Raw genomic sequence first — 11662 nt, forward strand, 5'->3', positions numbered from 1 at the left:
TTTCCAGCCTCCGTGACGTTTTGCTAGTTGTCTTTCGATTGCATATACGAGAATAATCGATACTTGCGCTTTTATAATGCTACAATGGTGATTTCTTATTGGCTGAACAACTGAACTATAATGAATAGGTGTACTTTAATGAGGTGCATTAAAGGGCTACTACCAGGTGTATAATTACTACATTTCGCCATGGTCGAGCATAAAACATATTTCAAGAATCTGATGTTACACCCTTTTTTCGAGGAGGACTCCAGTCAAAATACTGCCAATAATATGGGCTACCGGAGAGTTTTACATAACTTTGGATGCCAGTGTCCAAAATACTATTTTAATATTGTATTGCTATTAGGTTTTAACTGGGTTTCAAATGGAATTATAGTGGTTTTATCTGTATTTAATTTAAGTCCATTAGTTGTGAACCATTTATTTCGTTTATTGTTTGTCTCCTAGGCGTACTTTTTAACAACTGTAGCTCACTGTCTTGCTCTCTAAGAAGCAGGGACATAAGGAACAGAAATGAAGGAAACTACACAATTTTGTTCATTAATAAAGCACTCAAAAGCAAATATAGGACGAAGGTCTAGTGTATTGTTTTTAATGAAGATGAGAAGGACATTAAAAAGTTGTAGGTACTGCGCTGGGCAGCATGCGTCTTCTATCGTAGTTGTTGACTATATGTTTATTTTCGAAGTGTCGTGGACACGAAGAGCTATGCTCTGTTGAATACCATTTGTCTCGTTTCATATTTATTACCATAATTGACTCCATTGTTTCATCAGTTCCTTATTTTTCAAAGTGAACCTGCAAAAAAAAAGAAAAATACTATACACAGGCTACTGTAGGACTTTGTTACAAATTTACACATGCATAAAAATGCTGCTAATTATAGCAAAACTATGCCTTAACTTAATAAAATTTAGCTGAAATAGCTTCTTTGTCTTTTTTCTTCTGCAACTGCAGTTATATGCAGTACACACAAGATTTTTTTTTTTTTTTCTGGCTGTCATCTCTGTATGAAACACGTGGAAAACAGACGAAATAGAACAATGCGCTTGCCGTATTTCGTTGAGGCACCACCCAGAGCACTGTACAAGTTATGTCGATAAAATAGTCTCGAACGTACTGAATTAAATCGAATGAAACTTGTAAAGATATCGATGTTTATTCCATGGCGACTGTTGTGTGTTATATTTTTTAAAGATGCTTTGCCGGAGCTGCAATATATTACTGAAACATTTTAAACCGAAACTAAATACCTCACGGAGATTAAAAAGTCAGACTGCAGCCGGTAATGTCTAACAATGTGTGCATATGCATAAAGTAGTAAATGCGATAAATGTTGTAGTTTACAGCAGGTTTAATGCTAGTTTTATTTGATATTCATGTTAATTTAATGTGAAGAAACCAATAGAAGGAGCAGTGTTCAAATAAAACTTTCTTTGTTTCATTTCCCGAGGCAGTTACTTGCGGAGGGCTTCTATTTAGTATGTAGACCAACATAACCTCAAAGCATGACGATTGTTCTGTATTGTTTAATGTTCAATTAACGTTTTCATTACAGATAATAGAGACCCAGCACCCTTATTTTTTAATTCGGATATGCAGCAGCTACTTAAAAAATTAACACGAGTGGATTTTCGTATAGTTTTCCGTAAAAAGAGATACGGAGAACGTTTAGAAACACCAGAATATAAATTTCTGACAACAGAAGAGTTAGAGAAGGTAATAAGTTAGAAGTATCTAATTTCTCTGTCGTGCCTTAAGGCCTACTTTTTTATTTAATATGCAGTTGGGGACAGTTCTTAGAAGAATAGCTGAAGTTAGGTTCCCTAACTGTACTAGACTATGCTATTTATAGAAGGAAAAATTGTGCTTAATATAATCCTATATCATGGTAGCCTATCATTTCAGTGAATGCTCGAGCAGAACGAATTCATTGATGGAATATAGAAATGAACAATAACACACTTTTGTGCCCATTTTCTTATATAAATAACCCTTTATACACCATCATCCTTAGGTCCACACCTATAGAGTAACGGTTAGCGCGTCTGGCCGCGAAACCATGTGGCCCGGGTTCGATTCCCTGTCGGGGCAAATTACCTGGTTGCGGTTTTTTTTCTCAACCCAATATGAGCAAATGCTGGGTAACTTTCGGTGTTGAACTCCGGACTCCTTCCACCTCGCTCAAGTAATCCCGCCTGCCCGCACCTTTTCGCCGACCACCATTTCCACAGCAATTTTCCACCCTTATTTTTGGTGTCAAATTGACGTTGGTACTCATTTTTTTTTCTTACAATACTTATGACTTGGCTAGAACCCAAGGATGTAAGTTCATTTGTACCTTAAAATGGTAAAGCAATAACAATAAAATAAACGTTTTTATTTAATTCAATTTGCACGATTCACACTTCTTATGATTCTTATTTATGAATGTTTTAAAAAGTCAAATTTCATAAAAAGGCTCCTAGTTAACATTGAATAATTAAAAAAATATATAGGCTATCCAAAGATAAATTTTGTCTGTTCAGAATAAAGTTCATCAAGTAAACTAAACATATCAAGAATATAGGCCTAATATCTGCATATTCAAAGGCAGCAATTTCATTATCTTTTGCACTTCAAAGAAGATGACATTCCTGTTTTATTACGATAGATTTTGAGTCGCAAACTTGTATTAGGAACTCATTCAAAGCTCTTCTTCGGTACATATAAGTAATCACAATGAAAAATCTGACAGGTGGTGGTGTAGTATTAACTTGTGAATTTGACGTCTTTTTATATCAACACATATTCAAAATGGAGGAGATTTTCTGATCAGTTTCTCATAATGCATTTTGTAATGTTGTGATCACCATGAAAATTTCAAATCATACATGAGTGTATTATTATTTTGTTGGAAAGTAACAAAACTATAACAGTTCTATCTCTTGATACATAGTTCATGAAGAATGCAGAAGAGAAGGCAGAACAAAAGTTGCAGATGCCACCAGTTGTGAAAAAACGTTCAGAAGAGCCTGAAATTCTTTCAAGAGATTATGAGCTTCAGGGATATTCGGATTCGAAATTTGTTTTCACTGACATCACATTTGGAGTTTCTGACAGGGTAAGAGCACTGCGTCACATGGAATAATATGCCAAGACACCTCTTTGGAAAGATGCAAGTGAATAGTAAATGTAGTAGACAGTGTATACTCTAGCCAGAATGCCAAACTAATATTCTATTACAGTATATATTTAATGACGTCCATTTTTAACATAAGTTCTCAAATTTAAATATCCGTTTTATGTTTTCTTTAGGAACGTATGATTGTTGTTCGTGAACCAAATGGAGAGCTCCGGAAAGCGTTACCTGAAGAGAGGCACCGCATGAATGAAGCTTATTTTCCTGAGCCAGGAAGAAAAATAAGAATGCCCAAAATGTTTGAGCAGGAACATTTAAAAGTAAGGTCAAGAGATGAAGGTATTGACTTCCCAACAAATACTGCATTAAAGTTTGTAGCTGACAACAGCTCGACACTAAATATTGTCTTCATGGACATCACAGTGATTCTAATGATAAGCATTATGAATATGTTTAGTCAGAAACTTTGAATGTACCGGTATTCAAAGCACCATACATTTTCATTCACAGATTTGTTTGTTTACCTCTAATTTTCATTTAAAATCTGTTTCGTATGTATTTATATCTTTCAAAGTTTATAGGCCTAGTATTTATTTATAACTATAACATAGAGGTAGCAAAAGAATTGAATCATCTGTGTGTCTGTGTATATGCTGTAGTTAATGATTAGTTGAGGTTAATTTCAAAGTTTGTTATTGAATTTAAGCTTATTTGAAGTTAACTGCTTTTGAATTAACGTCTTCTTTCACATACTATAATCACATCATCCTAATTCTCTTGTTCATCCCATGAATTTACTGATTGTCTTACAGAGGAAAGACATTTTAAGTTAGAGTAGTGATAGAGGAATTGTCTTACAGACTACAGAGGAAAAACATTTTAAATTAGAGTAATGATAGTTTTGAAGTGATCCTTTTTGACAGTGTGTGATGTTATTCTGAAATACATTTCTTTTAGTTTGTTCATTTCTGGGTGTTGATAGTAGTTAGAAATCAGCATTTTCACAAGGAGTAACACACCCAAACCTCTTGACTGTCGACAGAATGAGTGTAGGAAAGAATCTCACCTACATGCCATGGTTTTTATTTCACTACCTGATTAGTAATAAAAAGTCCTGTACCAATGCAACAGTAATTTTACAGGCTGAATTCGAGAATAATCATTCCTGCAAAGAACCCAAGTTTCTAGTTTCTTTGTAAGCAACATATTCCAGGAGTCTGCTCTTAACATCGTTGTGGCAACATTGCCTTGATCATTTTATTTCTTCTTCATCCAGTGCCTTTCCAGTTGAAAACATCTACATAAAGATTAATTTTTGGTCCAACAGAATTTATCTGTTATGGTAAGAATGGTAATTAGAGGAGAAAAACTCCCTCCTGCACTGGGGATCGAACCCGGGTCCTTGGATCTATGTACCAAGCACTCTAACCACTGAGCTACACCGAAGTTCAATCCACAGCACTGGATCAAATCCCGCCCTCTAGTGTTTTTTGCTTTGTGGCCTTACTTCCATGTTCGACATATATGTTGACACATTATATTAAGTCAACTGCCTTCATACAAGGAGCGCACTCAATTGGCCGGGATTCCACAGTATATGCACTGTTGGATGAAGAATCTACGTAAAGATTAAATTTTGATCCTATAGAATTTATCTGTTATGGTAACAATGGTTATTAGAGGAGAAAAATCTTTACGTAGATTCTTTGCCCAACAGTGAATATACCGTGAAATCCCAGCCACCAAGTCACTCAATTGAGCGTGCTCCTTGTACGATGGCAGTTGACTTAATACAATAGTCAACATATATGTCGAACATGAGTAAGGCCACAAAGGGTAAAACACCAGTACTGTGGATTGAACTTTGGCGTAGCTCAGTGGTTAGAGGGCGTAGCTCAGTGGTTAGAGCACTTGGTACGTAGAACCAAGGACCCAGGTTCGATTCCCGGCGTTGGAGCCAGTTTTTCTTCTCTAATAACCATTGAAATTTAGAATCCCAGCACAATTTAGCGAAATCAGTTTCTTATAGGTGAGAAGGCATTCATTTTGAATCCTGGCTGTCTACATAGTGTGCATTCTTCTGTTGTGAAAGTGTTTATTTTATAGAAGTGGGCTGCTGGACAGTCATGGTCTGTCATGACTTTTTTCCAGTCTAAATATTGCCACTGCTTCTTTCTGAGGCTTATGATTGTTAAGAATCCACTCTTCTTGTAACTTGGTCCACTGTTTGTCTCTGGTTGTGTTCATAGTTGTTTTGTAATTTTTCAGAAACTTTTTCTTTAGGAGTGTCTTTATTTCTGGATAATTGATTAAAAACTTTCTTAATTTCTGTATCATTTATCTCTTTAATATTTTGTGTGTTTCTCTGTGAAAGCTTAATATTGTAATTATGAGGTGCATGATGATCATCATATATTTTATTTTACTCTCGATTTTTGTGAAAGATTTTAGGCTTGCAGTTGGTCAGATAAATTTCAGTTTATCTGTCATACTTAGTCTACAAAAGTAGATTTCTTTAGACTAAAGCTTGCAAACAGTTCTCTTCTTTTATGAAAAATAATTAACAAAAGATATTACTACATGTTATGTCATTATAAAAAGATTAAGAATGTAATTTAACCTTTCTTTTTTATGTAGCGAGTACTGGATGAAGGAAATTACGAATTTGTACTTGACCGAGCTTGCATACAATTCGAGCCTGATGACCCAAAGTACGAGGCAGTGACGAAAGCAACCTATGAGGCAGTTGATGTTGCTCAACACTACAGTTCTCTGCGATCCACTAGGCATTTTGGTCCATTTGCTTTCCACTTGGCTTGGAATAAATGCATTGACAATCTGTTACTTGATTTGATTCAGACAGATAAGTAAGTAGGCCTAACAAGGTTTTGTTTATTGTGAAACTGATGAATTTAATTTTTTGTAATGCATTAGTACCATTTATATTATTTCGTTTACGTAAATTTATTGAAGTAATCACTACACATTGCAGGCTCGATGAAGCTGTGGCTCTTATTCAGCTTTATCATGTTGTCAATCCTGATGCCAAATCTGCAAGCACCAAGTTTGAAACAGGACAGGAGCACAAGTTCATTAATGTAAGTTCATCTTAAGTTACATTATTGTTGTATAATTGCATTATTCTTCTTGAAGTGTTTTGTCATGATGAGTTATAAGGTATAAAAGAAACTTGATTTGAATAATTTCAAGGGAAAAATTGATCCGGGACCGGGTATCGATCCCGGGACCTCTGGTTGAACATACCAGCGCTCTGCCAACTGAGCTACCCAGGAACTCCACCCGACACCATCTCAACTTTTCCCTTTATATCCACACAACTTGCGTGGGCTGACAAAATGCCAGAGACCCACATCGAGTGCACACAATCTCTGGTATGTTCAACCAGAGGTCCCGGGATCGATACCCGGCCCCAGAACAATTTTTCCCTTGAAATTATTCAAATCTGCTTTACAGGGAGCTTTACCTGAAAGACTAGATTTGCAGAAAGTTGATTGTTTTGCCAATCTTCAGTCTACTGTATTTCTAGAGGTACATTTTATGAACAAGTCATATTTTATTTCGTATGTTCGTGTATATATATATATATATATATATATATGAATGTATTTTTCTGTTTGTGATTATATTCATATGTATTCAATCTCTCTTTTTTTATCATTATTATTTTTAAGTTAATACTTGTATACCGGTATGTATTTTTCTGTATGTGCTTTGATCCTGGTTGAGTTGAAGAGAAGGCCTTATGGCCTTAACTCTGTCAGGGAAAATAAAACTATTATTATTATTATTATTATTATTATTATTATTATTATTATTATTATTATTATTATATACTAGGCCTCCGATTAATATGCACGACAATATACAAGCAATGTCTCTACCTCCTTTAGATGCCTTTCTTATCATTCCGTGATTTACTTAGTGCTTTGATTAAGTTAACAGTCATGTCAAATATCTTACTATAATAATACCGGTCACGTAGCAATTTTGAGCTGGGTTGACCTGGTTGGCGAGTTAGTATAGCGCTGGCCTTCTGTGCCCAAGGTTGCGGGTTCGGTCCCAGGCCAGGTTGATGGCATTTAAGTGTGCTCATGTCATTAGATTTATTGGCATGTAAAAGAACTTCTGCAGGACGAAATTCCGGCACATCCGGCGACGCTGATATAACCTCTGCGAGCGTCGTTAAATAAAACATGACATTTTTAAATGGTGCTGGTGCTGCTATACTGTATTTTATTTCATGGAGTGCAGTTTCGTAGAAAGGACTTTGCCGACAGATCTTCTACTGCCCCCAACTAATTGGTTGTCATAAATAAATGTCTTCCTTACTGTGACGGAAATCTTGTCTTCTCCTGTCAGTAACCAATCACAACCCTCGTTCAGGCTCGTGTCAAATCCACGTGGAGGCAGAGTTGCCGCATCTTTTCCGAATTCCAAGAATCCCATCAGTCTCACTGTCTCATTTCTAGGGTCATCAGGATTGTGGCAACTGTGCAATGTTGGGACGAGGGGACAGGATGGGATTGTCAGAAGTGTTTGTGTAGGAAGTCATAAATCTGTAAGTGGGTGTTCAAAGGAGCCACCGAACTGCACTTCTTGAAATAAAATAGAGTATACCTAGGCAACAGGGCATGGCAAAACCTGCGAAGCAAGCTGTAATCAACTGTAATGTAGATTGTTGCTGGGCTTGTAAATAAAGTTTTATTAATTAGTGCTAAATTAAAATGTCAGGATTTATATGTGTGCTGTTTATATCTACTACTTACAAACTGCTCCAAATCACATTTTCGATTTTCTAGTGATTGTGAAACATAGGTGAGCAAAATCCTTTAGTAGGCTGAATGCCTTCGTTTCTGTGTTGCTAGAACAATGTTCGAATACTTGCCAGCATTTCGTTGGTGTACTTTCAAAACTCTGTAAGTTCAGTTTTTCCTGAATGTTGAAATGTGTGTATCCTGTATTTTCAAAATTCGTCTGCTGATAACACCTCATAAGCCTGCAAATGTTTCCATATTTTATAAATAACAAATGCAGAGTAGTTGTTAGCTGGAGGATAAAAAGAATAAGTTATTTTGCTTTCTTGTACAATTCCTCAAATGCAGTTAACGAGGTTTTAAAGTAAGCCAACAATTTTTTCATATAACTTACAAGTTTCATTCATCTCAAATGTCTACACCTGGGGAGTAATGGTTAGCGTGTCTGGCCGCGAAACCAGGTTGTCTGGGTTCGATTCCCAGTCGCGGCAAGTTACCTGGTTGAGGTTTTTTCTGGGGTTTTCCCTCAACCCAATATGAGCAAATGTTGCGTAACTTTCGGTGCTGGACCCTGGACTCACTTCACCAGCATTATCACCTTCATCTCATTTAGATGCTAAATAACCTAAGGTGTTGATAAAGCGTCGTAAAATAACCTGCTAAAATAAAATAAATAAATTCATCTCAAATTAAATACAGTTCACAGGAGATTTTGAAAATATTAAATTTTTTAATTGATTTTTAAAACTGAATTACATTAATTTATTTTATTTAATCACTTATTACGAAATATACGAGGGGCATCCAGGAAATAACGACCGTTTTGTTATAATAATTAAAAAAATATATATATATTTATTTGAAAAAACAAAGTCTGTTACATAACTGAAGCTTCCTTTACTTCTCTACATAATCACCACCTACATTTAAACATTTGTCGTATCTGTTCACTAGCTTTAGAATTCCCGTGTTATACTCCTCTGCCGCCAGTTCATTAAGCCAGGTGTTCACTGTCTTCTTCAACTCTTCATCACTTCCAAAACGCGTACCACACAGAAAGTCTTTCAGCTTAATGAAAAGGTGAAAATCGCTAGGAGCAAGGTCTGGACTATAGGGCGGATGATCAAAGATTTCCCAACCGAACTGATCCAGCAATTCTCGAGTTGAAGCAGCAGTGTGCGGGCGGGCGTTGTCGTGAAGAAGCACAACTCCTCTCGAAAGCATTCCTCGCCTCTTGTTTTGGATGGCTCGCCGTAGTTTTCGTAAAGTCTCACAATAACGATTTGCATTGATCATAGTGCCTTTTGGCATGAAATCCAGCAAAAGAACACCTTTGCGATTCCAAAAGACAGTAGCCATGACTTTTTGTGTTGAGAGAGTCTGTTTGAATTTTCTCGGTTTCTTGGGTGATGAGGGATGATGCCACTGACGTGTTTGGCGCTTGGTCTCTGTGGTGTTGTGAGACACCCAGGTCTCATCACCAGTCACAGTTTGATCAAGAAAGGCGTCTCCATCTGTGTGATATCGCATCAAGAATGTCAATGCTGAGGCCATTCTCTGAGTTTTGTATTGGTCACTCAGTTGCCGTGGAACCCATCGTGCACATATTTTGTGGTAGCCAAGATGTTGCGACACAATTTCACCAAGCAAAGAACGAGAAATGTCAGGAAAGGTAATATGCAATTCGTCGAGTGATGTGCGCCTGTCTTGCAAGATTCTGTCGTTCACTTTAGTCTTCAGGTCTTCTGTGATGAGTGATGGGCGTCTGGGTCGAGTTTCATCGTGGACATTTGTTCGCCCATTGTTGAACATTTCGCACCATTTTCTCACATTTCTTTCATTCATTACAGTATCACCATACACTTCTTTCAATTGCCAGTAAATTTCTGCAGGTTTCAAATGTCGGACATTCAAAAATCGAATCACACTCCTCACCTCACAGTCGGCGGGATTATCAATCACGTCGTTCATTTTGAAGTAACACAAAATACACAATGGCGACTTGTTGCAACCAGTACTCACAACATTATGAGAACACATGTTAAGGAAGCCAGTTGACCTTCAAACAAGGAAGGGGAGTCAGCTGCACGGCAGGTATGTGTGAACGGTCGTTATTTCCTGGATCCCCCTCGTACACAGCCCCATATTTAGGTAGTGCTATGTCTGAAAAAATTTTGCTCCCCCACTGACTTACTCATAAACATTTAGCAGTCATGCTGTAGAAAAAGTAGCATATAATAATTTAACATATGCCACTATTCAAAGCAGGCATTTACGAAGTGGGAAAATATCGAAAATTTATTTTCAGCTCGATTTTCTTCTTTCTTCAAAATTTCCCTATTATTTATATTATGCTGCTTCGCTGTAAAACAATAGTTATATTAAATACTATACAAAATTTCTTCAGTCTCTCGTATATTATTCAGCATTAGTACCTCATGTTTCAAACAATAGTCCCGTAACTGTTATATTATTGTTTGTATTTGTGGGCGCAATTTCACACAATCATTATGCGAACTAAATAATATCAGAGATATTGTAATAATCTTACAAACTCGAACATTAGATATGGGACATTGTAAAAGAAAAGTCACAATGAAGGTATTCAGTGAAAATATTCAGGTTAGATTAATTTAGGTTATAGATTTAATACTGTATATTCGCGAATACTCGCATTTTTTTCCGGAATTTAGCTGAGAAAAACTGTGGTGCGCGCATTATTTAAAATAAGATTGGTACTGCTTCGCCTCAAACACTGGATCCCTAATAATTATGTAGAATTAATTTCTTGTAAATAAAACACAAAATTACAGCTAATTTTTTTTCTTTAATTTTTTAAGTTTTCCTTCTAAAATTAGGGTGCGTGTATTATTCGATGGGACGGAGTATTCGCATATATACACAGTATATTAACTTATTTACCATTCTTGTCTTTCTTTTCATATTGTATGTTATGTATACGATCATAATTGTATGCATAAATCATATGCAAGATTGTCTCAAGTTGAACCAACATGGGGGCAAGGTGTTTTGAATTTTATAGTCTAATGTTCCTTTTTCTTTTACTGGCCTGGTGCTCAGGATTCTCAACTCAAGTTTTAAGTTTATGTAGTTTCACCTATCTGTTAACTTCTGTGGTTTCATTTCGGGTAATGTTTAATTTGCTTTTAATTTGTACAAAGTAACTGGAACCGATTGTGACCAATATTTTCAATACTTTTGCTGTTTGTAGTGTAGCATTGTCAACGTGAGATATGTGTTCCTGTGGTCATTATACTTGATGAAATTATGATAATTATAATTGTTATACCATTACAACTCTCTTGCAGGAGTACGTAACTTGTGATTCCAACAAGCGAAGTGTTTTGGAACTGGCAATGCAGTCAAATGCAGAACTCCACAGGCAGAAGGCAGCAGTAGAGATAGGGATACGAAAGGCACATGTGCAAACTTAGAGGCAAGTGAAGGAAGGACAGTGTACAAACATTGCATTTGTGTTGATGTAGTGAGTGCAAATACCGTAAGTTGATAATCATATAAACTGTATATTCATGTCCGTTTCTTTTTATATGGAAATAGAAAAGTTCATAGCAGAATAACTGCGAGAATATTGTTTTACTTCCTTTAGAGATGGGCAAACGTCCAGTTTTCATCATTGTTGGAAAATAACTTCAACACAGCACTTGAATAAATGAATCCTTAGTTTTAATTAATTGTGCATTATCAATTGCTTATATACTTACTTACAAATGGCTTTTAAGGA

At 36.2% G+C, this 11662-nt stretch overlaps 1 protein-coding gene across 1 annotated transcript; it reads left to right on the forward strand.

The window, feature by feature from the left end:
• The first annotated feature begins 1131 nt into the window (after nt 1-1131).
• On the forward strand, nt 1132-11612 carry mRpS22 (mitochondrial ribosomal protein S22). Its single transcript, XM_069844336.1, has 7 exons — nt 1132-1288; nt 1562-1722; nt 2942-3106; nt 3301-3444; nt 5762-5991; nt 6117-6222; nt 11229-11612. The coding sequence occupies exons 1-7, from the start codon at nt 1201-1203 to the stop codon at nt 11352-11354; spliced, it is 1020 nt and encodes a 339-aa protein (XP_069700437.1). The 5' UTR covers nt 1132-1200; the 3' UTR covers nt 11355-11612.
• The last annotated feature ends 50 nt before the right edge of the window (nt 11613-11662 follow it).

The sequence above is a fragment of the Periplaneta americana genome, chromosome 13 (genome assembly GCF_040183065.1).
Source record: "Periplaneta americana isolate PAMFEO1 chromosome 13, P.americana_PAMFEO1_priV1, whole genome shotgun sequence".
In the NCBI taxonomy this organism is placed as follows: domain Eukaryota; kingdom Metazoa; phylum Arthropoda; class Insecta; order Blattodea; family Blattidae; genus Periplaneta; species Periplaneta americana.